The sequence below is a fragment of the Temnothorax curvispinosus genome, unplaced genomic scaffold (assembly GCF_003070985.1).
Source record: "Temnothorax curvispinosus isolate PA1 unplaced genomic scaffold, ASM307098v1 QBEX01003826.1, whole genome shotgun sequence".
In the NCBI taxonomy this organism is placed as follows: Eukaryota; Metazoa; Arthropoda; class Insecta; order Hymenoptera; family Formicidae; genus Temnothorax; species Temnothorax curvispinosus.
The window spans coordinates 105,240-132,980 of NW_020213606.1; the positions used below are offsets into that span (position 1 = coordinate 105,240).

The window sequence follows — 27,741 nt, forward strand, 5'->3', positions numbered from 1 at the left end:
TATATATATATATATATATATATATATATATATATATATGTTTTACATTCTTATATAACAATAATTATGTATCCATGTACTTATTTTTTTGTTTTTTAACAAACGGTTAGCTGGCCAGAGGGTTAACTTATTTTAGGCAGTAGTCGGGGGTCATTTTTTAAAACTAATTTTTTACCAATTAATTTTTAGGTTTTTATTTTTTGTATTTTGTTTTTTACTATTATAATTTTTTTTATTTAAAAAATTTCTCGGAATTATTATTATTATTTTTTTTTTTAAGAATTTGATAAGTTCCGTAAACTATATTTTGCCTACAAAACGTTTTTTTTTTTTATTTTCTACAATTTTTTTTTCACCGAGTTATACGATTTTGAAACTAAATCTGTACTTTTTAGAAATGATGTCGATACTCGGCGAAAAATCATCGTAGACAAAAAATTAAAAATTAAGGCATCTTTCCCTTTAATCTGCCTCTTTCCCTTTAATCGATTTAAAAATTAAGGCATTTTAAAGCCTGAAGTTTCAAGTTTAACGCACTATCGGTGGTTTAAAAAATTTTTTCTTTTTTATAATATGAAAATTGATGAAGAAGTGTGTTATCTCTTTGTAAGAAAGATACTTTCGCCAACGGTCAAATCACGTTGAACCTACAAGTTCTCGTCCGATCACTTAAGTCAAGCAACGTTGAGCGCGGTTAGTACTTAAATGGGTGACCGTTTGGGAACACCGCGTACTGTTGGCGTTTCTTTTTTGTGGAATTTACTTATTTTATGTTCCTGAAAGATATTTTTTTAATTGTAGTTATACATTGTCTATTATATAAATTAATTAAAATAATAGCATGTAATATATTATTTAATTGTATATTATTATTTTAGTTAATCACATGAATATCAAGAGACACGGTAGCGTCTCGTGCCAAGTACCCGCGAAGCGAGACCGCACCGTGACTCTTTTACGCGAACGCACGAGTTGCGAGTACCCGAGATTTTGATATCTCAATAACCGCTCAACCGGTCAAGTTCTAAGTATATCCAATCGATAGTTTGAGTTATTATTTATGTAGAATTTACTGTTATATAATGCGCTGAGGAGGACCCCAAAAAAGGTCGAAACGTTCGTAACTTTGACCACATGTATTTTATAATATATTTGAGCGGTAAAACGGCACGCTTGGCTCTTATTGCCCGTATTAAATTTTAATTTTTTGAATTATTATATTATACATGAAAACTCCAAGGAGATGCATACACAAATATTTAAAAAAAATTGAAGTACTATTGCAATAGCATATTCTTGAGACGAAATGAAGTGAAGAAGTCCTGTACCACTTTTCCCTCCGACAAACAATTGCCGAGATATCGTAAGCTAAAATATTGAAAAAAGTTACCAAGTTTTCCTTGAATATCTCAAAAAGTATCAGGCAAACAGAAAAATGTCTCAGACAAAAGTTGTTCAAATTAATTAGTAGAAAAAAATGATACAATAATAAATTGGGGTTTCCATTTTAAAAAATCAAGTTGGGTCTTATTGGGTCTAAAGTTGGCGCTGGACCCAAAATTTAGTCAGCTCATTTGATGGTCCCCTCTAAACCATACAACTTTTGTCCGAAACATTTTTCAATGAAATCATTGATTCCCGAGATATTACGGTGCGAAAGTTAAAATGGGACACCCTGTATACTATAATTTTAGTTAATTACATAAATATATTATTAGTATCTGTTTATTAATATTAACATAAATATACGGCATGTTCGATTCGATGTAATGAAAGATGGAGATAGATTGGGGAGATAGATTAAAAAGAAAAGTCGTTTACCATTTTGCACAATTTGCAATAGTTATTGAGTTATTAACTAAAATGTTTGAGCAAATAAGCGCATGAGAAGCGGTAGACCGGATCGGTAGACTTCTTCGTCTAAAAGTAAATGGCACCTGCCTCCTCTTTACAGAATACAATACGGCCAGAGCAAGTGGTACAGTTGAATACAAAATCGGAAATGTGTATTTGTGAGTGTGTGTAGTATGTTACTGCGTGTGGGTGTCCGTAGTGATAAACTCGAGTCCGTGGGTTCGTTAGACCCAAAGGATTGTGCAGATTAATCCTCCCTGGACTAATCCGAGGACTCAGTATATGAAATACTTTAGGATGATGGCGTCCCATGGCACATATTTTCCACGTAACCAATCAGAAGCGTGAATATGCGTAATGGGAAACGCGAAACGCTTCTGATTGGTTACGCGGAAAATAAGTGTCATGGGACATTACCTTTATGGAGATATGAACTAGTTGTCACAGTGATGTCACAAGTCTCGTGAGCCAATGAGAAGGCGTTTCGTTTACACGTTTGTATATTCAAATATAACTTTTTTAAACAGTTTAAAAAAAATTAGACAAACAAAAATGTATTTATAACAATTTTATATTATTTACATTATATACAGGGTATCACTTAATTTGCGCCCACTATCACGCGGCGATATTTCTTATCAAAAATTGAATCAAAAAGTCCTTAGCATTTTTTTCTATAATGCTTAATAAAGCAGTAATTATTGAGTAAAGTCAATCCAATCAGCTGTCTTTTAGACGAGCGTATGTCAGTGAGGCGCCCGCCTGGTAGTATGCGCTCACGTATTAAGTCACACCTCGTATAATATTATATATTTTTTTCAAAGCTTTTTACTTCTACTCAATTATTCATTTAAATCGATAATATCAATGGCCACGTTCACCAGAACGTTTATTTTGCAATTGTTGGACGTTTTATGAGCTCAGATTGGATTATTTTTTCAGATCTAGAGGAATAATCCAATCTGAGCTCAGAAAACTTCCAACAGTTGCAAAATGAACGTTCTGCTGAACGTGGCCATATTATTTATCAATTATCCACTTGAGCCCGCTAAATCCGGCCGAGAGTCACGAAAATTTACGTAGGGCCGGCTATCTTCGATATTACCTCGTCGATGCCGATTCTCACCCCCTTGAGCCCCCTTCCACCAACCATCTCGCGTCTTTTGTTGCGAGTCGGTCGCATTGCCTCCCCCCCCCCCAGCCCCGCGAATATCCTACGAAAGGGCGAGAGGGTGGGGAAAGCTTATATAAGCGGACAGCGGACTGAGCGGACGTTGCAGGGGCTACAATCTCCCATGGTTTTAGAGGAGCCAGCGTTTGTGGCGCCCTCGCTGTATGTCACCCACAAGAGCCGAACTAATTGGCCAATATGACCGAACCGCGTCGGTAAATGTGCGCCGCTATTTATACATACTTCTTAGCTATATAAATAAAAAAAAATATATATATATGTATATATGTATATGTACATGTGTAATATACATATATATATATATATATATATATATATATATATATGTGTGTGTGTGTGTGTGTGTGTGTGTGTGTGTGTGTGTGTATATATCAGAGCCAGGATTTATAGCATATTCGATTTGCTGACTCGACCCGACTCCGAGTCGAAAAAGTACGATCAAAAGTACGATTTTTGCGGACATCGTGTTTCAAATCGAGAATCGGCACGAAATGTGCAACTAAATCCCGGCTCTGGATATATATATATATATATATAAGTAAAATATATATAAGTAAAATGTATATATATATATATATAAGTAAAAAATTAAATTTTGTATTAAAAAAGAAACGCTCGTAATAGTTATATTGATACAATATTTTATTTATCACAAAAGTATAAATAACCGTAGCATATATGCACATGAATATGCATATGTGATGACCGATTATAGTTGTCTCGACTATCACATCCGATTATTTTTGCCGACTTTTTTTGAATATAAATTTAATTTGGATGTAAATAGTTAATGTTTTGTTATCGCAACAATGTGTAAATAGTGAATGTTTTGTTATCGCAATTTTATAAAATTAGAGAGGAGTATTGATAAATCGTACCATTGGTTAAATAGTATCTTTATTTCTTAAATTTTTTATTCTTTTGATAGCTTTATTGCAATTTTTGTGTTTACTCAATTATTGTTAATGTTATTGTTATTGTTATTGTTTATTGCAATTTGTGTGTTCACCTCGTCCTGCAAAAAAAAAATTTACACGATATAGATTGTGTGAGTTATAAGAACGTCGAATCAAAATATAAACATTTATTTGCAGTAATATTATTGTCTGCGCAAATAAATCAGCAATATATGTGTACACGTAGACAAATTATTATCAGTTATTTAGAAAATTGATAAGAAAAATAGCGTCTTAATCATTTATAATAAAATTGCAAAAAGAAAAAAAAATAAGTTGTTTGTTTCAATTAAGTATATAACATTCAATAATTTAGTGATATAAAATAACTTTTGACATAATTTTTAATAAGAAATATATTATTGATACAAAAAGTGCGTCTACTATATAATTATTACTGCTATATATAAATAAAAAATACCAAAATTACTGTCACTAATCTATTGTTAATTTGCACATAAAATATTTATTTCAATTTCAGATAATTTAATTAATAATAATTAAAATAATCAAGACACTGTAATATACTTACAATCTGTCGAAAGATGGTGCCACTTCTTTTAGATTGATACAATTATTTTGTTTGCTTCAAATTTTTCTTTTTTGTGAACCTCATTGACATTCTTTTCGCTTCATTATAAATGTAGTTGTTTTCATAATTTTCTTGTTGGGTTCCATTTAATATTTTATTAATAAATTTGCACCATTGAACAATAAACTCTTGTGCAGTTTCCTCTATTAAATAATCAAGTAGCGTGGAACAATGTGTTGAAATTCTTGTAAATACTTCTAAATATAAAATACTTTTTAATTTCTTCTTGATTTCTGTTTCATAGAAGAAGTTTACAAATTTCAATTCTGCAACTTGAAATGCGTGCTCTATAGTTCTTAAAATATCCTCATTTTTTAGCCATTGTACACATTCTGCACATTGCATTACAGTTTTATTCGTTATAATATTTTTTATTATTTTATCTGTATCCACGAAAATATAACAATTTGTCGCTGATGGTATTGAAGAATCTGTACATTCAGTTTCTTCTTCTTTTTCGTCGTTTTCACAACTTGCAGCTGTAGAAATCATTTTTGATAGCGATAATGATGTCCCTTCATCATTTTCCTTACAATTAGAAGAAATAGAATGCTTAGATGTCAAGTTTGTCGTCACAAGCGTCTTGAAAGAAGCACAGAATTGATATGAGGTTGGATTATTGTTTCTGTGCCCGTGATCTCTAATCTGACTGAAACAGTTTTCTACAAGATCTTGATTCAGATATCTTAAATTGAATGAAGAAAATCCACATTTTTGCAGTATATTCCACACATACTGTGCCCCTTTGATAGTCCATATCCAATTCGTTAGACATTTTGCATTATGTCGTATATGTTTATGGGTTGTATTTTCAACAAAATCCATTTGCCGAATTCTATTAACAGCATTTTGCCAAAATGAAATGTGTTTACTTACTGGACTTATAATACATGACAATTCCTTATTTTCTTTTTTGTTAAAGGAGTCAAACAATTTATCGAAAAATAATATTATGTCTGCTGTTATTGCAGCACTGGCTGGTAGGCACATTTCCCCCTTTACGGTATTCACAATACCTGTAATAAAAAACAGCATTTGAGTATTATGTCCGTTGTATTGTATTACATAACTTAAATAAACATATTTATCATTTTATATGGCAATAATGAATGCACTTTACCTTTATTCCATGTAAGTACGATGTTTATAAAATTTGCTACGGTATGGCTGATTACTTGCGTTGCATATTTCACTTTCATTTTTGGAATGAGATTCGGGAAAATGTGTCTGTCATTTAACTTTGGCATCTGTCGCTGTTTTAGAAAAGAATATATATCCATTTTATATGCTATTACAATATCGTTCCATGATGCAAATTGTCTTTCCGATTCTTTCTTATACTTATTATTAACCAAATCTTTCGTTAATAAATTATTACGCACACCTTTCTGTAGGTGCACATAGTCGTAAAGAGGAACGATCTCATGGTTTCCAATAATAAATGTATTTTCTGCAATAAAAATAAAGCCTAATGAGCATATATTACATGATATGTAAGAAATAGTTACAAAAGAAACGAATTAAGTATTATAATTTATAAAATTAAATAACAAACTAAAATTTACTTACTAGGATTATTATGCTGCTTATACCGTAGATTATTAGTCTCTTTTATCAACATATTAATTGCTGCGATATTTTGCCCTCCCTGATCGCATACGGTTGCCACAGGTTTGAAGCCACATTTTATAATTACTGTTAACCATTGCTTTATACATCTTATTAGTTGAGCAGTACGAGTTGCACTATTACAAAAACCATAGCCAATAGGCATATGATTACCAGATGCAAGACATCGAATGTAAAACATGATTGCATGGTCAGCAAATTTTCTCGTTCTTCGCATCCCCCAATCTTCGATTCCAACCATTTTATCTTTACTTCTGTCATAATGCAGGGCAGGTTGCAATGACATTTCATCCCAAATTAATACTACGTGTAAATCTTTGGGATCTATTTCTGTTGCGACTAATTTCAAATATTTGAACATGATATTATTGCACCCAGTGTCTAAAGGAATAGTTTGCAATTGTTTATTCAAAGTAGTTATTGAAGGACACAATAGATATTTGGAGAGAAATTTGTATGATAAGCGGGATCTACGGCAAATTCCTATGCAAAATATCTTTTCTTCAACCGTAAAACGTCTGGCCTGTTAATAAATTTAAAAAATACATATTTTTCAAAAATTATATCAACATAAGATATCAATGAAAAGAATATTACATGTATTTATCACATCTAGATATTCATACATCATTTTGATATGATTCCTCAACTCGGAAACGTAGTTAACTTCAAGCGAAAAAACGTTATTGACGGCTTGTGTAAGTGTGAATTCAAAAAGAATAATCAACTATAATTTTTAATTTGTTGGGGCTTAGGTTATGATAGTAAAAATATAACATAATGTTAGTAAATATATAAATATACAAAGCATAAAGCGGGACCTACAATAAGAATTTGAGGTGTAAAATTTATACTTTAAGCCTTAAGCTGTAAGAAATTGACAAATCATAGTTAAATATTTTTTTCACATACAACTGTGATTTGTCAATTTCTTACAGCTTAAGGCATAAAACGTAATTTTCCACCTTAAATTCTATCATTGTAGACTCCTCCTAATCTATACACATTTCATATAAATATTCTATAAAGAAATTATGGAAAAGTTATTGAACAATACTTGTATTTATGAAAAAAAATTAGAAAATTATATAGGGATATGATCCAAATTTTATTTAAAAAATGCCGTGATATTTCCCGGATTTTCCTGGTAATTATTGATTACGTTTATACGACGGCTTAAAATACGATTTAATAACTACTGTACATTATTTAATCCAAAAATTTTTTTTTCATTTCAATAAATCTTTTAATATACATATTAGAAACTGTAGTTTAAGTATAAAAAAACTCATATTTACATAATTATAATGATCAAATTCCTGATTGTAATGTAAAAAATTCCATAAAAATTGCAAGTGTTGTCAGAGACTAAATACTGTTTTATTATAATGACCAGAAATGTTTATACGATAATAAGATTAGATTTTCGATTAAGATTGGAAATGTACCTGTGGTGCTTTATCATGGTTCCTTATGAGCATATTCATAAAATTCTGCCGTACATGTGCTGTTGTATCTATATTCCCTTTATGATCATTTGTACATAATTGTATTGTTCGTGACCTGTTGTTTTTTTTCGCTACGTTAGTAAGTCTCTTTAATCGTCTATAAGCTTTCTTCATTTTTACTATTTTTTCGTATAATTTCTTCGCTGTAGGACTTAATAAATTTTTACGAGTAATTTCTTGAAGATTGGGTCTTGCACATAATTTTAATCGTGCATTTTGTTCATTCAATGTCTTTTGAATATTCTCGATATCTTTTTGTTGTTGCCTTAACGCAAACGATGTGGCTTCTTTATACTTTTGCAGTTCAATTTGCTGTTCAGCCAATGCTTTTTCATTTTTTTCTTGTCGCAACAACATATTGTTTTGTTGTTGCAACGTCTCTTGTTCGTGCAACAATGTTTGTTCTTGTCTGTTCAATGTCTGCTCATGTTGTTCTTCATGTCGTTCTATATGTTGTTTTCCATGTTCATTATAATCGACATTAATATTATCAGATATATGTTGTGATACTTCTGATATGTGCAATGTCTGCTCATGTTGTTCTTCATGTTGTTCTATATGTTGTTTTCCATGTTCATTATAATTGACATTAATATTTTCAGATGTATGTTGTGATACTTCTGATATGTGCAATGTCTGCTCATGTTGTTCTTCATGTTGTTCTATATGTTGTTTTCCATGTTCATTATAATCGACATTAATATTTTCAGATACATGTTGTGATACGTTTGATATGTGTTGTGACACAAGCACAGATGGGACTGCAAAGTGCAGTAATATTCTTCTTGTTGGAGAACCGCTGTAATCATCATCACGAAAATGCTTATAGCATATTCTTAACTTTTTAATTTCACTTTCATCTTCTAATTGTTTCATATTCAATTTTTGAAACCATTTCTTGCGACGTTCGACATCCTTTGGGAACGCATGAGAGGGAACGTTTTTTCCCGACCGACATTCCGAGACACAACATCTTCTCACCATATTACCAAATTTATAGCGAGGGTAATTTATAGTGGTAATAATGCGACCTAATAACAACAAGTAATAACAATATTGTGAAATGTACTGACAGAACGCCAATTGAGATAATAAATCAGTTACCACATTACTCACCAGTTAATTAGCAATTATAGCTTCTTGTTAGTCTGATTGGATCAGGTCGGATATTCAAAGCACGTAATATTGGATAACACTTGATTATTTTAATAACAGTAATGAACAGTAACCTCAACCTGTGTAATGCGTGATCACGCGTAATCAAAAGGTAAATACCGACTGATACCGACAGCCATATTGATTATTAGTTCAGCTCTTGTGGGTGACATACAGCGAGGGCGCCACAAACGCTGGCTCCTCCAAAACCATGGGAGATTGTAGCCCCTGGGACGTTGGCTTATCGCGTTTCACGGCACATTGCGTGAGATGAGTCGATGTCCACCCCGTCGTCATCCGTCTCGTAGGTTATGTCGCGCTGAGTCCGATAGCGCGCATTAAAATCGCATTAAAATTCGCACGTGGAACCGCGCGTGTATCAGTCTCTGCCCGCGACTGCACGAGCGAAAAGCCGAACCGGTTATAAAAGTCACGCTCCGTCCTCCATTAGGAATCGCGTGCATACCCTGCTGCGCAACGGGTGCCGCTTATCGCTAATAGCAACGCCGGACAGAGAATTCTTGCCTTTGTTTCCCACGGCGGGCGTGATCGTGACGTGAGGAGGAGAGAAGAAAGAGAGAAAAACCGCGTCCAAATTGACGCGCAAAGTAAACGCGACGCGAAAGAAGAGAGACGCAACTACGAGATGTCGGCATCTCCCATCGCCAGACAGGCAACCCAGAGCCAGAGCATACCATCCAAGCGGATCGTCATTCACGATCCCAACCAGCTACCGGCCGACTACTCGTCCACACCCGGGGGCACGCTCTACTCCACCACGCCGGGAGGTCAGTGTATCCGCCTTTTGCGTTCCGTCTCTCTCTCATCGAGATGCTTTCCTTAATTTTGCGCGTGGCTCCGAGGCTCCCGGACTGTATCACTGACCATCAACCGCTCCCTACAGCTTGTTACAGATAATGCATTTATAAGTATCATTAAGAACGTTACATTTAGAAACAGATCGCACTGAATCAACGTTGGCAATCTGCGGATAAATATCTGCGAAGAACGAGATAAAAAAAAGTTCTTTCTTCTTGAATTATATGCACCCGCCCACCCGGGATCTGTTCTTGCAAAAATGATAAAAAAAAAAAGAAAGAGTAAACTGTTGTGAGAATCTCGAGATTTCCCGACACAGTGCCCGAAGTCGTTTGCGACCTCGGCAAATAAAATGCGCACGTGCAAGATGTCGTCAAGGCCATTGGTATTTACGCGCAGTGCGACATGCGATTATATGTATATATATATCCCTCTCTCTTTCTTTCGCGCGCCCGCACGCAGACTCGATAACACCGAGACGGTGTTACGTAATTGCGCGTTTCGGCGCGGGTTTGTTTGACCGCCCGTCTGCGTGAAAAATATTCGAGACTTTTGCGTCGCACGCGAAATTATACTCCTCCCGAAATAGCCGGCCAATTATCGGTTCGCGAAAACGCAATGACCTTGACGTTAATCTACCATCAATATGCGGAGCTACGTCCGACAGATCGTTAGTCAAAAATCTTCAACTCTCCGTCTGTATACGTTTTTTTTTTTGCACCGTGGAGTGTATACGTGGACCGATCACGTTTGACCTCAAAGTATTTAGAAAAATCGGAAAAAATTCACAAAATTCACAACTGTCTACCTTGTAATTGACGATTTTATAGTCATTTTGATAATCATTGTTTATTTAATGTTTTCTGGCAGGCTTGCAAGTTTTACAATTACGAGCAGATATTATTTTGGCTCGAACGCCGTAGACCCACGTATACAGACGGAGGGATAAATATTATGTAAATATAGAAATATTTCTATATTGAGATCTTATATTTTATTATTTTTTTTTATTGTGCGTTATGTTTAATTATTATTTCTGATTCCGATTCCCCTAATATTTAATATTTATTCTTATTTCTAATATATATGCTCTATTGTGCGGAAGGCCTAAGTCCACAAAACGTAACATGTTTTCTCTTTTCTAATATTTTCTCCAATATTTCGTCACGTTAATCTTCTTAATTATTGCTCGCAGAAAAGCGGTAAAAACCCTGATTTTTATCTCCCGGAGGAAGACAATGAGCAAAAGTTGAACAATATGTACTGAAAAGAAGATTCCATTTCTCTCAAGGAGAAAGTTATTTATTAAATTGACGAAGGTAAAACGAATGTGACTCAAATGACACCCAGTTGACCCAGTGCCACGTCTTGAAGGGTTAATCTTATTAAAGCTGAAGTTCAGATCGCCGGACTCGGCATTGAACGCGATATACTGAATGCGGGCTCTACTTATTGCGTTTTTAGCGAACGACAGAAGGATAACTTATCGCGTTTGTGTTTATATTTCTTCGTACGCGCGTCACTTCGATCATGAGGTGGAGTAAAGAGAAGACGAGCCGCGAAGTAAATATATCCGCTACGCAAAAAAAAAAAAATGCGGAATAAAGTTACACTGGATGTTCCATCACTTCCTTCGGCCTGCGAATTCGAGGTTTTTTCCACGATAATTTCGAGTGACGAATAATACTATTTTTAATTACTAACCGCTACTGATTGACAATTACAGTTTATATCAGACAATATTCCAAATGGACTTTAACAAAACCTTACACTCTTGAGGTTTAATAAATGAAGTCATCTGATAAAAAAAAAAAAAAAAAAAAAATCGCGTCATCAAATTTTCAGTACAGTCAGTTTGAACGATTTATCATTTTGATTTGAAAAATTGTCAGAGAAATCGGATAAGATTTTAAAATTCAAAGATGTATTGTCGGATCTCTTACCGATAACTCTGATCTATTTATCTTGCTTGATTTTGACAGAGTTCGATTGTTAACAATCAACATAACAATATTGTTCTTTTTCTTAAATACCTATAATGTATATTACGAAAACCGTAATTTAAACTATTCGCTGATACTTATATGTTAATATTTTGTAATAAATCGTTCTCTCCGAGAGAGCTGCTCGATTTACAAACATAACGAGAGCAGTCAATAAATATTACAATTAGATAAAGACATTCTGTAATAAATTACAAAAAAATACAGATGTACAACTTGAAGATATCGACAAAAATAATCGCCTTTCTAAACCCAGTTTCTAGATTTCTCGGAAAAAAAAAAAAAAAAAAACTGTCATCTTCGACTTGAGTTGAAAATATCCAGACTCGAAAGACGTTAATCGTATGAATAAAAAATCTGGCTGAGACATAGATAATTCATGAGCCGCACGTGTGGCGATTCAGTTGGCTGCTTCTCTTTCTTTTTTCCTTTCAACATGATCGCAAACCAAGCTCGATGGCGAGATCGTCGGCGATTCCGCCGATACAAAGCAGGTGAGCCAGGTCGCGTGCACTCAAATACCTCAAATACCGCTTTTGTTCTGCGCCCCGCAACGTTTCCTGGGGCGTTAAACCAAGGTCGAATTAATGCGTGCACGCGCGATACATGTCGAACGTCGCCCAATGCGTAATCGGTGACGCGTAATGTTTATCGCTCGTGTCACGCCAGCGCGGCGCGTAGAAAGTCACAGTGGTCTGAAAAACAAGGGTATATACACACACTGTACACAGCGCGAAAATGGCTAGACCTTCGAGATAACTTTAGCCGCGGTAAGCGAACTTCGAAAATCTCGCGTAACATCTCGACATGTAAACAATGATGGTCAATAGACAGCCGTTTCGCAGATGGACGTAGAACTGCTATAAAATTGTGATGAATTCCCTCTTTATTATTACTTTATTATTATAGATTAGCGAACGATTCTGTCAGATAGAAAAAAAGACGCTACTCGTATTACGTCGCACGTGTCATTGAAAGAGAATTTTGCGAAATGAATTCTATTCAAGTTTTTTCTTTAAGAAAGTTTTTTTAGAAAGACGAATTTACTTTGTCTCGTACTAAAGAAACGAAAATAGAGTTAACAAAGATAATGAAAGACTTTCGTGTTGTACGGAATAAAAACATACGTGCTCTACACAAATTCTAACGTCTTTCGATCTTCGTTTCGCGCGTATCTCCGTGCTTTCTGCGATTATGTTTGTTTTGGCATTTTCGCCGACCCTTGCACTCCTTTCAAGTTAGGTAGGTGTCAGTGTACAGAAATATACTTGTATAAATAGGCGGTGCGCTTTTCGTATAACCGTCTGGCCATTGTATCGTTCCTGCGTGTCATCGTTACCATGCCGCTACGAATTTTTCTTGAAAATCGGTTCATTGTCCTATTCTATTGTAGTCAATCTTGCATTTTTCCACGACTAAGAAAAAACAACTACAGCCAATGCCTGAAGCATTAAGATTCACTGAAATTTTATCGAAATCGGAAATGGCAAAATTATGATTACATCGAATTTGTGATAAAACCAACTTAACTTTGTCCAACAGTCGTTAATATATTGCCACCTTATCAGATAATTTTTAATCCTAAGAATTGTCGTTTCAGATTGTATGTACATAAAAATATAAATTAGGTTGTAATAGATAAGAAGTCCTTTACCAAGTTCTTTTTTTATCGCATATGTCTGTTTTGTCAATCGATTTAATAATTAAGAATATATAATGAAAATTTAACACATACTTGAGCAAAAAACTTCATTATAGTCGCAGATTCTATAGATAATTATATCTTCGAATTCTGTGTAGGTACTCGCATCGTATACGAACGTGCGTTCCTGATGAATTTGCGGAATTCTCCAATATCGCGAACGCCACCGCGAAACCCGCTGACCATACCGTCGGAATTACTGAAGGGTAACACACCGGCCATCACGAAGGATCCCGTCAAAAATAATAATAAAGGTCAGTTTGTTTCATATTTCTAAATCGATTCTCTTCATGTGACTCTTTCTCTTCCTAAGAAAAAATATAGAGCGGACAAATAGTGCATTGTTCGAGAAATATTCTACATCAATGATGATAGCCTGGTTTATTCGCACGGTTAATGATGATACACAATATTAATTATATTAGAGAACTTTTCTCACGTTTGCATAACGTTACAGACTCCCTGGTGATCGAGGAATCCGCAGAGCAGTTCGAGATGGATATGTGAGGCAAATGCAATGTACCGCCGTTCGTGACGACTGAAATGTGTTCACAGCCACGCTCGAAAGTATTGTTGATCAAGTCTTATGACAATCGCACGGAGTATATGGCTGACACGCCTTAATTCTGTGCCTTTTTACCAGTGGTCTTATTAAGAATTATGAATCTTTGAAAGATTATATCCTTGACGAAAGGCCATATCTTATTCATATGTATTGTATACAAATCATTTAATTCTCGACGCTAGTTCTTTTGACCAATGTAATACGTATATTTGCATATAAAGAACGGCCGTGGATGTGAAGGTGCTTGTGTCTATGCGACATTAGCGATCTCTTATATTTTACATGTCTTCCTTTTTGAAGTGGCCAAATGCGATGTTTTGTAACGTATTTCGTAAGGAACTTGTATTTGTGAATAAATGATACATACGTTTTATACATATAAATTTTACTGTTATTATTTTGTACATTGTACAAGATATTCAAATACCATGTATAAAATGTGACTAAATGTAACTATATTCTTGAGCAAAAATATCTTATGATAGGTTGAGACCAATCAAGACGTATATACATATGGACATTACATAACAAATAAAAAATTTTGTATAATAAAATAAAACTTCATGTCTCTTGTTTTTAAGAAATTATATTAAATTTTATGCTTGTGCTTTTAATTCTAAATTGTCACAATTTTGTTTTGGAAAAAAATATCTGTACAAGTCTCCTGAAAAATTATAACTTTGCAGTCACAATACTTTTTAAATATCTTCAAAAGTTGCTAAAAAATAAGTCAAAATATAGAAATAAAGAGAAACGTTATTTACGAATAAAATAGTCATAATAGTTGAATACAATTTTTAAACTAGTGGATCAAAAAAGTATTTGCACACCCAATTTACTTACAATAACTTTATTCGAAGGAATAATACATAATAAGTAATTTATTACATACAGTATATGTATGTATGCCAAACTAGAGTCAAGCTCAACAGGGTCTTCTTTCCCCGCTAATTTTTCCAGGCCCGTTCCCTTGGCAGTGGTTTCGATAGATAGTAGACAGGGACAGTGGAAATCTCGTTAATCATCAGTTATTCATACTCAGTTAATCATACAGTATATGTAATAAGTTACTTGTAGACACAATTCGTAATTATGTATTATTCCTTCAAATAAAGTTATTTGTAAGAAAACTGTGTAAATACTTTTTCAAAAAACTCCACTGTATGCAATAATATTGGGTCATGTATGCTTTTATTAGCAAATTCAATCTAGTTATGCTAGAGACTGTCATACATAACAAAAATCTTTCTTTAGCAAGATAGATACTTGATATTTCATCAAACGCAGTGCTTATATTACATTAGATTGTTCTTGCATTATAAATGTAAAAATCAAGGTAAAAATATTATATAAATTCATATATAACAATCTTTATAAAATACGTAAATGCAGTATAAACTGTATAAATGATCGTATTTATTATTAATTATATTAAAATACTATCAAAATGAAAACGACAGGTATATATTTAATTATAAACGTTATCACAGGACACGTACATGTCGTTCAACTTCTCTCGACACTTACGCAGAATCTCTTATTTCAGATATCCTTTCTAAGATTATTGTCGCAACATTAACCTTGTCTCCCTTCGCGTCGTAATCGTTATAATAAATTAATTCACACAAATCTCTGGTATCTGGCTCGCTTTGCAAGGTGTCTCGCAGTTTTCTATAGAACATCTCGATAATCTTACGTTTGTATCGCTTGTATACGATAGATTCAGGATGATTGTGCTTCTGTACCTCGTAGTACGTTAACAAAGGCGTTGCACCTTCCGCCACCACGTACACCGGCTCATTTCCTGAACTTCTTCCACCGGGATATATCTTGTAAGCGTTGTTGCGGTACGTTCTGCGTATGTTACCGGCCCGGTTGCGTACCTCCTCCTCTAGCTCGCTGGCACTCTCCATCCACTGGGATGCCTCCTTCAAATCCGACGGGATGTATCCGGACGACGGTATCAAGATAAACAGCTTGTGTACCGGGAACGTCACGTTGTGATTGTCCTCAAAATTCTCAATTTTCTCAACTATACCCTTCGTGGAAGTTCCGGTGGACGGTAAGATCAGTCGCAGGTAGCCATAGTAAAAGCTGTACGCCATACCTGTGCCGTAATCCAGACCCTTCATGGCACTGAGGTCGGCCAGCGATCCCGTCTCCCACTCGGCCAGGTTGCACATCCTGAGCAGCCAGAAGGAGAACATTATCAGCGGCACACAGACGCAGGGTCCGAAGTCCCAGGCGTAGTTGAACGGACACGTGCCGATGCCGCCGATCAGGCCGAAGACCAGCAGCACGCCGACAACGACGACCATCGCCGACGGGGTGTTGAGGGTGAAATGATATTTCACCACCGACCAGAAGCTCTCCTCGGACTCCTGGCCCACGTCCGTGGTGAACGTGACCAGCGTCTGACACAGGCGCAGCGTCATGTCGCAGAGCAGGAGGATCACGAGGAAGACGGAGGCGACGAAGGAGGTCGCGACCACCGACACCACCGCCCGGTCCTTTGTCGCCCTGTACACGGCCGAGGCGAAGACGGCGACGAGAATGACGCTGTACGCCACGTAGGTCATCAACTTACGATCGTCCGACGAATACTTCTCGTTCTCCATCCTTGCCGGGCTCTGCCGTCGTTCATCCGAGTGATCCGAGTCAAATCCAATCGAGTTGCCAATTTGATCCGCTGGCAGTTCGATCCGGCGCGGGAAAGATCCACCGGGCGATAAGCTCCCGAGGAAACGTGTGGGGCACCGCTGCATCAAGTGACGTGCTTGCGTCAAATGGACACACCCGACACCCGTTGTCCTTCCGTGAAATCTATATATCCAAATACAACGCGAAAGGCGTTTAAAGGCTTGTCCAGATGGGCTTGCAATCGCGCGTAACGTGCCGCGACGAAGCTGACCAATCGCGCGTCCAACGTCACATTGCCGCGCTCTACATCGAACGCGTAATTGGTCGATTTATATTTTTTTTCTTCATATATACATATGCATCGCGCAGCTTAACGATCGCCGGCCAACCGGACGACGCTTTTTTATCTCACTTGCGTAATCAGTGAACGTGAGGAATAACTAATTGACGTGTTACATCGCGCTATTGTAAATATTCATAGTTTGCACTTGAACTAGAGAAGAGTATTTACGTACTTTGCATATCCAGTAAGCAAGAAACATCAATAAACATTTTAACTGTATTGCATTAACGCCACAACGTTGTTGCAAGTGTAGTTGAAACGTTTCTTGATGTTTCTCGCTTATTGGGTATTGATGTATTTATGAATGACGTTACTACCTTTGTTCTTTTTTATATCTATGAGTTATACGGAGTGTTTCCTAAGTGCAAAAAATTGGAAGGGAATATTCCGTAGCTTATTTCAGGATGAAAAGATCCTGTATATTGCTATCCTTTTTCTTCTCATTTTAGCACACGTTTGAGATGAAATATACATTCCCTGAAACGTGAATATTGATGAAGTAAAAATGAGGAGCAAACTCGTATGTATAATAAAATACTGTAAAGTGATCAAGGGCCAAAAAACAAACAAACAAAATTTTTTTATGCTTTAGTTTTGCTCGTTTACTGGCTCTTAATCATTTTACGGTATGTGAATATTGATTTAAAACGAAATGCAAATTAGTGAAACGATATTACGATATATACGCATCGACTCGACCGAGTTCCGAATAGAATTAGGTATCTGTTTCTCATGTTACACCTGAATACACACACAGGACATAATCGTATACTTTTATCCAGGTTATCTGTTAGGTTAGACGTGATTCTTGACGCGTTCAGAAAATATTAGATATTTGTACCAAGCAAATATATCGAAGGTTGGTCCTTTCTAACGTCGTTTCTCTGATCTTGATCCCAGGGGCACGATCCTATGCGCGATCTCTCGATCTTCTCCGACTCGCTAGGCTCGCAGCGGGCAGGGATCCGCGATCAGACGCGAATACGACTATTACGACTCTTCTTCTTCTTCTTTATTGGCCTGTGAGCTGTACAGCTCTAAAATGGCCAGGCCAGGACGAACCACTCGTCAGGGACGCGAATACGACGACTGAACAGTTGACAGTCCGCGTTTAAAGCCCCTTGCACAATAGGCGATAGCGATAGCGACAGCGACAAAGTTGCCGACAAAGGTATAGCTTTGTCGGCAACCTTGTCGCTGTCACTATCGCTATCGCTATCGCCTATTGTGTGTGCAAGGAGCTTATAACACTTTTGACTTTTGACAGCGCGACAAGAGGACAATTGAATTGAACTTTCGGCGAGTCGACGAGCGCTCGGATTTGGCGGGAAAGCCGTTCGCTCGCGACTCGCGACACGGCCCTTTATCGGAGGAACAGGAGGGAGGGGGAGAGGATGGAAAGCGCGGTTCCGCTTTCCGCTTTCCGTGTCGCACCTGCCGGTCGCGCCGACGGCCGAGGGACGAGGGAGCCCCTCGCGATTTCGTAACCTCGAGGCGACTCAGGCGACGCGCGAGATCACCCCATAACGGTTCTCGGACGCAGCTGCACGCGCCGAAAGTCCCTCCGCCGCGGGAGGAAGCCATCACCTCCTAGTCCTCGCGTCCTCGCTTCGTAACGCGCGCCAGGAAGGGAGAAAGAGATAAGAGAAGGACGGAAAGAAAAGAGGAGCGAGACGCGCAGGAGGGACGGGTGGGTGGCAGGGGGTGGGATTGGAGGGGGAGACGAAGCGGCGCGGGTCGCGGCGCGTGTTGCCAGGTCGCGCGGCGCGGAGCGCTGCTGTTAACGCGAGTGAACGAGCCGATGGACCGACCGCAGCACGGTCGGGAGACATCTACGATCGATAAAGGCTCGTAGAGAGCTGAGAGCCCGAAATCGCGTCGTGAGACGGAAAATCGCGCGCGCGACAGAGAGAGAGAAACAGAGAAAGATCAGCCGGCGATCGAGGCGAGCAAGCGATTGAAGCGAAGCGAGCGAGAAAACGCTTCGAGCGAGGAAAACGTCTTTAGCGATTTTTCGCGACGCAAGCAGGACGGTGTCGGCGGCGGCGGCGGCGACGGTGGTAGTGGTGGTGGTAGTGGTGGCGTCGGTGGTGCGCGGCGCCGCGCGATTAATACAATCGGCAGGTGATTTCGCGTCCGCTGATTAAAGCGCCATGTCCCGCGATGGACCAATCAGCTGCTTGGTAAACCGCCGTGAGACCTCGAGTCTGGCCACAGACGAATGACAACAAAAGAGACTGATAGAAGTCGCGCGCGCGTGAGAGCGAACGAGCCGAGGCCCGAGTTTTTTCGCACGCGAGTGTTACCCCCGCGCGGTGAAGAGGTCCCCCCCTCGAGGGAGAGAGAGAGAGAGTGTGCGTGTGTGTATCCGCCGCCGTCGCCGCGGCCCGCTTTTTTTCCGTTTTACCCCCCCGTAGCGCGCGCGTGTAGCGAGTAACGTCGCTTAAGCCTTGGTGGTGGTGAAAGGTGCCGTGAGGAATATGAAGAGGAGAAATGTCGAGTGCGGTAAGCTTCGGAGGCCCTTGAAACGCAACAAGCTCACCGAGGGAATCTACGGAAGGTAAATTCTCACGCGGCGCCATATGCGTACGCGAGTACGCGTACGGGTACGTACGTACACCTACGTCGGGGAATGGCCGTTTCCCCTTCGTAATCAAAAAACGTAACCAAAACCTCCCCCCTCCCCCCCCCCCTTCCCTCCCCCCCCCCCCCTGCCTCGTCCCGCACCGGAGGACGCGAATGTTACAGGTCAGGACGACGGCAGTGACATTAATGATGATAACGATGCTGATTATGATGATGATGATGCTCATGTTGACGACGACGACGGTGATGAATACGGCGGCGGCGATGATCGCGCGCGCCGAGTGACGCCGAATCGACGCCGCTCTCGTCCCGCTTGACATTTACCTCCGGGTCAGATATCCTTAGCCATCCGCGTCTCCGTTTTCGGGCTCTTTCTCTCGCCCCGCGGCCTCTCGTCCAAACGTCTCTCCACATACTTATCACATACGTGTGTCTCACGTTCCAATGACTCCATGTGATGGGCCGCGTAGCGGCTTGCGAGCGACCGCGATAACGGAGTAAAACGGCCGCGATAACCGACGAACTTCTCCCTCTCGTTTTCTTTTTCTACTCGGAGAACGTGAGATCTCGGCGTTATGTAAGCTTTCCGTGTGTTTTCGATAACGCCGACTTGTATCTTGTATCGCATATCGCGCGACCCAAACATATTTACTTAATATATTTTGAGAGAAAGGAAAACAGGTGCCTCGCAGAGGCCCACACAATGTAGTTGTATAAAGTATACAGATGTATATCGGTGAATTGTAATTCTGCGAATGGCGAATGTAGCGTACAATCAAAATAATCCACGTTTGTTTGTTTCAGTACCTTGCTCTATCTGAAGTTTCTTCTGCTATGGGCAATGGTGATCTTGGCAGACTTCATTTTGGAATTTCGTTTTGAATTTTTGTGGCCGTTCTGGCTGCTCCTCCGAAGCGTTTACGATTCCTTTAAATATCAAGGCTTGGTGAGTGTCAACGTTGCGCAATTGGAGACTATCGCGCGTACTGGCGTAATCTCACTGTCTTTTTTTTCTGTTTCTCTTTTTCAGGCCTTCTCTGTATTTTTTATTTGTATTGCACTTACGTCAGACATGATTTGCTTCTTTTTCATCCCTGTGCATTGGCTGTTTTTCGCTGCCAGCACTTATGTTTGGGTGCAATACGTCTGGCACACAGGTACGTGGAAAACAAATTTATTTGAAATATGGACAAGCTTGCAATGTCTATCAAAATAATTTCTCATACTGATATGCTCACGTCATATTTGTAGAACCTAGAACACTACTCATAGGAACCCTGATTTTTAATGAATATAAAATAATAATCGAACATTCGTATTTTATACAGATAAAGGAGTGTGTCTACCAACTGTGATGCTGTGGCTACTATTTCTATATATAGAGGCTGCAGTGCGGTTGCGTGACTTGCGTCATATGCCATTTCACCTAGACCTCTGTCGGCCGTTTGCAGCACATTGGTAATAGTTTTATCATTATTTTTGCAGACAAATATAACATCAAAAAACGTTACGCCTCACATATACCTATCAAAATAATCTATTGATGTTTATCTCCAAGTAAATTTTTCTGCAATGTGTATTTCCAGCATTGGCTATCCTGTAGTTACATTGGGCTTTGGTTTCAAGAGCTACGTAGGCTACAGAATGAGGCAGGTTAGTCTTCAACAATCTTACATTGATTTATTGTAAATAAATATATCTGCATAACGCACACTATCACGCTGATATATAATATTTATGTATCTTAACTCATTTTTGCTTTCAACAGAGAAAACAGAAAGACGTGGCAAAGGAGAACGAGTTCTATCTACAATTACTGCAGCAAGCACTGCCTCTAGAGCAACAAGCTATGTCGATGCAGCAAATCCAATCGCAAGTGCAGTCACAAACGCAACAAGTCACTGCGTCGTTAGAACAGCACGTCAAAACTCAAGCACACAAATTGAGTCCACAGTATAACCCAAGTCCTGAAAAAAGCAGAGGTAGCTTGTATTTATTATCAATTACTATCTCGTATACGTGTGTGCCTGTAATTGTTGCGATTACACGCGTTTTAATATTTCTGCTTGGTCTTTTAGAGGGCAATAACAATTCCATAGAAACGAACGTACAAAATGGCGGGGTGCACAATAGTAGCCAGGTCACATCACAAACACAGAGTGCTACTACCAAAAGTACTCATAGAAAATCCTTAGACAAGAGTGAAAAGCAGGAAGAACAGCATAATAAACACAATGTATCAAATAATTCACCGTCGGACAAGAGCGACAAGAGATTTATACACAGTAATGGAAGTACAGTATCGCACAGTGACATACAGCTCATCGAAAGGCTGGGGTATGGTTGATTTTCATATTGAAAAATATATTTCTCTTTAATTACACTTGAAAATACTTATCGATGTAATTTCTTAAAACAGATCTGTAAATGATTTTGACGTAAACGAGGTAGAAAAGGACAAATCTATCAAGGGTTGCGGACACACCACGATAAAATCACAAACGAACGGTTCGGTAACGGGTAAATGGAATAACGTGAAAGAAAGTCGGGATTCATCATCGACCACCAATGCCCAACGGGAGCGTAAGACTCGACAGGTTAAAAATACGAGTGATATCACGGCAGAGCAACAGAAACAGCAAGACGATTATTATCAAAGGTATATCATACGAGAGGAATTTTTCTTTTAAATACATTACTATAAGTTACTACAGAAATTCTGCTGATAATCCCACATGTTTTCGAAGGCACAGATTGAAACTCTAATGACAAATCTGGTATATCACACTTAGATGTCAAATTCTATACCGTCTTGTATCTCTTTGATAGACTTCCTATCAGTTTCTTCAGCATGATTTGTCGTTGAAATAGGTTACTGGTGTGTCGCAGGCTCGAGGCAGACATAAAACGTTTGAAATCAGATTTGCAGTCAAGTCGGCAAATGGAACAAGAATTACGATCACAAGTCAATGTCTTGCTCAACGGAGAGCGACAAGCTAAAGGCGACATTCAACAACTCCAACATGATAATGATCAATTGCAAAGCAAGTAAGTGTATTATTTGTAAATTATTTTTATGACTGCAATTATAACTACGAATTTATATATTTACTTAAAAAATCTAACCACAGTTAGTATTATTTACATTTTAAAATAGTATTTTTAATATTTAAAAAATTAATATTATTTTTCAAATAATATTATTATTATTATTTTAACATAATTTTACATTTCCAATTTTTAATTTTAAACTATATATAAACTATGATGTATTTTACAAATCTGTGGATAATTCTTTTGTCTTGTTTTTTTGTCTGTTGGTATTTGAACAGAAAAAATGTGTATTTAAATATATCTACATAAACTATCCTATTGATATTTTTGAACAGAAAAATTGTATATATAAATATATTTACATAAGCTATTATAAAGGTTTTTTAGTAACTTCAAATTTTATTTAAATTTAAATATACAACATATGTTATATAATTATTTATGCTTATTTTACATATTCTTACGATTTGGATATATACTGGAATTATTAATCATTACGTTCTTTTCTACATGTATCAATATTCAAAGAAAAATTATCATTTGTGGTAGGATATGCAAAAAAGTCATTAATTCTTTTAGTTCTTTTTTTTAACATTAAACCTGAAAGTATATAAAAGACATGTGGAACTATAGTTTATATTGTGAAGATTCAATAATTAATTATAAATAATTAATAATTATTATACTTGATATTTATATAAAAAAAAACTTCTTAAATATTAGAGAATTTGCCTTCTTTTTCATACCAAAATTCTCTTGTAAATCCTCCATAAATTTTTTCAAAAAATAACGCAGTATTATTTTTACCATTAGATATGCAAAATTTTGGATTTGGAGGAAATTTTTATTTCGACTCTTGAATAAAATTGAACGAATTCTATAACATAAATTTTAACATTGTAGATTACATGGTCTAGTAACGGCGCGTCAACTGGATAAGCAAACAATGACATCGTTGGAAAAGCGGGTTGCAGAAGAGCGAAAACAACGTAGTGCATGCGAAGCGTCCTTGCTCTCCGAACGAAGGGCACGACGAGCTGCTGAAGAGGCACGCTCCGCGATTCCACCGCCGCCACCTCCGCTTATTAGACAAGAGTGCACTGACGCATGTAAAAGTCGAAGATCTCAAATGGAACAAGACCTTAAAAGTCTGCGCCGAGAACTCAAATTAAAGGAAGAAAGGTAAGAGCATAAATTCGTAAACTGTTTTAATAATAAGATTCAAAATATGAGCAATGCGCAAAGGTATATATGACACGTTGATTCAGGTGTAACGCATTGGAAAACGACGCAGCACGTTTTAAGGAGAACCACAGAGAATGTGAAATTCTACTCTCCGCACTCAATGCGTTGCAAGATAAAAACGCACATTTGGAAAACAGCTTGAGCGCAGAAACACGTATAAAACTTGATCTTTTTTCGGCACTCGGCGAGGTCAAGCGGCAATTAGAAATCCGAGAAGGTACGTAACCGTAATTAAAACAACGCTTTACTCGCGTTTCATATATTTTTGCTTCATTTTTTTGTTTGTTTTTATATTTTAAATTTCATTTTTTTAGTATTTGTAGTATACGATCGAAGGAAGTGTGAACATTTATTAAAGAAAATAGAAACGCATATATTATACTGCACATTGTTATTGCCCCAGCAATGTATGTATCACATATATTTTTTTTGTTTAAATCAGGCTTAATCAGATCTCAAGAGAAAGAAATTGAGATGTTGAAAACAAAAATAGCGCAAGATTTAGCTGTGATGCCACAAGACACATTTGGTCCAGCGCCAACCTGTGCGACGTCCAAGCTCCGTTTAAATAGTGAAGTGAGAGTAGCAGGAACAAAAATACGTTCGAATGAAAGTCCGGGGTGTACCGTGTCGAATTTGGATCCGAATGCGACAGCGTACACGCCTAAAAGTTCCCTTGTAGCGTCGACTGAAGCTTAAGGAACTGCAATTCTCTCATCAGAACCCGATAGTAGGATACATCAACTACAAAAGAATGTTTCAAGTTTCTCCGTGGAAATATTCTCATTCAGTTTACAAGTACGCAAAAATATGGATTTATCGTTATCAACTGCTGGATCTTTTCTGTATCCATCTTCTTTAAGACGAGACATATTTTTTATTATATATGGATCCTCCTAATGTAAAAGAAACCTGGAAGTCTTCCATGAGAAACTTCGCGAAACATGTTTTGTATCGTGTCTTGTCGTTTCAAAAAGGAATGGAACCGTTGACATTACTTATGATCATGCGACGCGGCACTGGTTCTAGAATGTCAAGGAAATCCAGTGACAGTCTTAATTTGTAACATTTTATGCTGTAGGTCGATCTTACGGATATATAACAATTTATGAATAACCAGTGAATCATGAACTATTTCTTTTTACACGTGCATAAATATCGATAATAATGCCTAACAGTTGAAAAAATCATATCTGATCGTTAGTTTATATGTAAGTAAAATGTGTTTTATATTTTAAAAGAGTATCTCTGAAAGTTTATCTTATACATACATTTGTCATATGCTTAACGTTATGATATAGATTTTTTGTGAACGTTGTGTACATTTTTTAATTATCTCAGAGCACTCGCGAGTTATATGCTAGAATTCAAATCGATCTTTATGTAAAGTAGCAGGAAAATGATGACAGGTATTTTATTTTATCAGCAAAGCCACGGTAAACGAGAAGCTGGGAAAAGTTAATATCCATATTACGATCTTCCTGCAGTATATGCCTAAACATACAATGACTTGTCAAAGATGCATTCTTATTCAAGTCGTATAACTGAAGCTAGTCCATCATACAAACTATTTAAATATCATTGGCGTGTCGAGCCATTTTATGTTATGCGATCACCATGCAGAAAATAGCCATTGACAACATAAAAAGAAATATGAGCATTATTCAAGAAGGATCAAAGTAAATGTCACGACGCCAAATTTGTTTTAGGTAATCATAAGCCGTACGATGATACTCTCACATACACACATGCGCATATTTCTGTGCTTTTAAATTTTCATACTTTTAGTTTAAGAATTTTGTTTTATGTTATTGGCTTTCAAAACGGTATGAAGTGGCCATTACATTTTTTGTGTAGGCAAAAGTATATAAATTCCAATGTGATAAGAACGATTGACTCGTAAAACTCGTTAGAAATGAAAAGATGTGATGGCTAACTTGATCTAAATTAAAAAAAAAACTTGGCATTTATATAACAATCATGCAGGTAAATGAAACTATGTAATGCCGTATATATTTGGTTAAGAAAAAAAGAAGAATTTAAACGCAAAATGATAATTTTATTACAAGTACAAAGATAGAAAAAGTTATTTTCATATTATAAGATCACTTTATTTAAGTAAGAGGAATATTTATTTCGTTATTTAGCATTGAAAAAGAGTTGATAAAACTACATTGTGACTAGATATAAATATGGATAAAGTTCTTTTTTCTTATGTGACGTCCATTAATATAATTTCAAAGTTAAAAAGAGAAGTTTTGTTTTCCTTTTTTTAATTATTATTCTTAACGTATATATCTGCATACAATATGTATATATATATATATATATGTACATATTTATGCTATATGTTGATATATATGTATGTATATATATTAATTATATACATAGCTACATATATATACATACACATGTACAAATACATACGTCTACATATACATACATATATGTATGCAAATATTACATGACTTTGACAAATTATGGCACCATTGAAGGTATGGTACATAATGTTTACAGAGAGATCTGTGTTTACTCTTATAAAAATATTATTTGTATATGGCGTACATCTAGCGCCAATAATTTTAAATATTCGCGAAAATCGATCTCTATCAGTCTATTGATTCACTAATTACGCTATTTGAGCGGGTGCTATATATTATAATTTTGATTTCGATAGATGTATGTACCTTTACCTTGGAAATTAAATGATAAAAATTGTTACTTTAATTTTAATTGGCTTACGTGGAGTATTTGAAAGAGTTGTTTGAAAGAGCACACGATGGCATTACGAATAATTAATCAATAGTGATCAAAGATTGTGTGTATGTGTGTGAGTGTGTGTGTGGAATTGATTGAATAATTAATCGACGTTAATAAAGTTTGCGATTTTATTCTATCCGCAAGAAAGCCAGTACTTGCTTCATTACGTCAAAATGTTGTGTAAACTTGTTAACTATTACGGTCATTCTTCCATAATTGTACATACAAAGCACTGTCATGACAATTTACTTATGGACACTAGTAGTGGATCATGACCAACTAGTCAAGCGAAGGGAGGAAGTTCTACAAGCACAAATATTTATTAGGTATCCAACATTAAAAGTTTTTCGCCTTCTATGGAAAGAAGCGTACAGAACCCTTTCACTTTACTAAGATTTAGTATTTTGGACTCATTGGATAATGTGAATAATGAGTCCACGATTTCCCGGATGATCCACATATAAAGAACGACGTTGTAAAGGCTTTCCCACACAATGTGTATATTATTAAATTTTGAATTTGTCTTCAAAAGAGCAGTGCTAGTTTGTTACTCTAAGAAAGTTACGTAGATGTTTTCTAATTTGCATATGTTAGTGACGTGTATATCGTGTATACTTGTGGTGTACTTCATGAAATAACTCCGACGGTTGCTAATTTACGGGGGAAAGAAATGGTAAACCGTATGTGCATTTCTGTTTCCGAATTGTTGTCCCAGTGTCAAAGATATTACTTATACTTTACTTTTGATCTTGCGAATAAAATCGTTAAATAAGTTTTCGATTTAGATTTGCGTTTGCTTACACTCGTTTATACACAGATAATGTAGCGAAAACGATATAGACATGTAAATATTTGCCGGAAAGGAACTTTGATACCGCTACGTAAACATATCGGTGTAAATTGTTGGGGCACTTGCGTGGCATAGTCACTTTGATTTACGTTAACGATTAGCACGATTTGCCGATTTCGATTGGATAACGAGGTTTAAATGCTAAAACGACAGGCTTGTCAGTGAGGTAGAAAGAAAGAAAATAAAGTTCAAAGAGACTATTGATTTGTTCCAAAAAAAAAGTCGATCGTGAATAACGTGTACCTGACCAGGACGTGTGCTATAGTGATTATTTCTTCTTTTCTTTTC

At 36.8% G+C, this 27,741-nt stretch overlaps 3 protein-coding genes and 1 pseudogene across 8 annotated transcripts; 3 read left to right on the plus strand and 1 right to left on the minus strand.

Annotated features, from left to right (window-relative positions):
* The first annotated feature begins 623 nt into the window (after positions 1-623).
* Positions 624-742, plus strand: LOC112452930 (annotated as a pseudogene).
* Positions 743-3,696: 2,954 nt separating this feature from the next.
* LOC112452928 (putative mediator of RNA polymerase II transcription subunit 26) lies at positions 3,697-9,089 on the minus strand. Of its 3 annotated transcripts, XM_025013394.1 has the most exons (6): positions 8,848-9,089; positions 6,164-8,762; positions 5,979-6,044; positions 5,715-5,847; positions 4,535-5,610; positions 3,697-4,061 (listed from the first exon to the last, which is right to left on the minus strand). In XM_025013394.1, the coding sequence occupies exons 3-5, from the start codon at positions 6,018-6,020 to the stop codon at positions 4,577-4,579; spliced, it is 1,209 nt and encodes a 402-aa protein (XP_024869162.1). In that variant the 5' UTR covers positions 6,021-6,044; positions 6,164-8,762; positions 8,848-9,089; the 3' UTR covers positions 3,697-4,061; positions 4,535-4,576. The 3 variants fall into 2 exon arrangements, with proteins under 3 accessions (XP_024869162.1, XP_024869161.1, XP_024869163.1); XM_025013393.1 differs by having other exon boundaries at positions 5,715-6,044.
* Positions 9,090-9,123: 34 nt separating this feature from the next.
* Positions 9,124-14,358, plus strand: LOC112452924 (eukaryotic translation initiation factor 4E-binding protein 2-like). The gene is made up of 3 exons (XM_025013388.1): positions 9,124-9,674; positions 13,509-13,664; positions 13,868-14,358. Exons 1-3 carry the CDS (start codon positions 9,533-9,535, stop codon positions 13,915-13,917), a joined length of 348 nt encoding a protein of 115 aa, XP_024869156.1. The 5' UTR covers positions 9,124-9,532; the 3' UTR covers positions 13,918-14,358.
* A 4,364-nt stretch (positions 14,359-18,722) lies between these two features.
* Positions 18,723-26,110, plus strand: LOC112452919 (macoilin-1-like). Of its 4 annotated transcripts, none has more exons than XM_025013379.1 (12): positions 18,723-19,518; positions 20,349-20,490; positions 20,575-20,701; positions 20,873-21,002; positions 21,131-21,197; positions 21,313-21,529; positions 21,623-21,881; positions 21,964-22,203; positions 22,416-22,592; positions 23,502-23,780; positions 23,867-24,060; positions 24,286-26,110. In XM_025013379.1, the coding sequence occupies exons 1-12, from the start codon at positions 19,439-19,441 to the stop codon at positions 24,540-24,542; spliced, it is 2,169 nt and encodes a 722-aa protein (XP_024869147.1). In that variant the 5' UTR covers positions 18,723-19,438; the 3' UTR covers positions 24,543-26,110. The 4 variants fall into 4 exon arrangements, with proteins under 4 accessions (XP_024869147.1, XP_024869149.1, XP_024869148.1 ...); XM_025013381.1 differs by having other exon boundaries at positions 22,434-22,592; XM_025013380.1 differs by having other exon boundaries at positions 18,724-19,518; positions 21,313-21,526.
* The last annotated feature ends 1,631 nt before the right edge of the window (positions 26,111-27,741 follow it).

Bases quoted from the DNA above. Each gene is read 5' to 3' on its own strand.
- LOC112452919 (XM_025013379.1), top strand. From the start codon at position 19,439: ATGAAGAGGAGAAATGTCGAGTGCGGTAAGCTTCGGAGGCCCTTGAAA. The intron at 21,198-21,312 runs GTTAGTCTTCAA...TGCTTTCAACAG, and splicing joins TAGGCTACAGAATGAGGCAG to AGAAAACAGAAAGACGTGGC. The intron at 22,593-23,501 runs GTAAGTGTATTA...TTAACATTGTAG, and splicing joins AATGATCAATTGCAAAGCAA to ATTACATGGTCTAGTAACGG.
- LOC112452928 (XM_025013393.1), bottom strand. From the start codon at position 6,584: ATGTTCAAATATTTGAAATTAGTCGCAACAGAAATAGATCCCAAAGAT. The intron at 6,045-6,163 runs GTAAGTAAATTT...TTTTTATTGCAG, and splicing joins TAAGCAGCATAATAATCCTA to AAAATACATTTATTATTGGA. The intron at 5,611-5,714 runs GTAAAGTGCATT...TTTTTATTACAG, and splicing joins CGTACTTACATGGAATAAAG to GTATTGTGAATACCGTAAAG.
- LOC112452924 (XM_025013388.1), top strand. From the start codon at position 9,533: ATGTCGGCATCTCCCATCGCCAGACAGGCAACCCAGAGCCAGAGCATA. The intron at 9,675-13,508 runs GTCAGTGTATCC...AATTCTGTGTAG, and splicing joins CTACTCCACCACGCCGGGAG to GTACTCGCATCGTATACGAA. The intron at 13,665-13,867 runs GTCAGTTTGTTT...ATAACGTTACAG, and splicing joins CGTCAAAAATAATAATAAAG to ACTCCCTGGTGATCGAGGAA.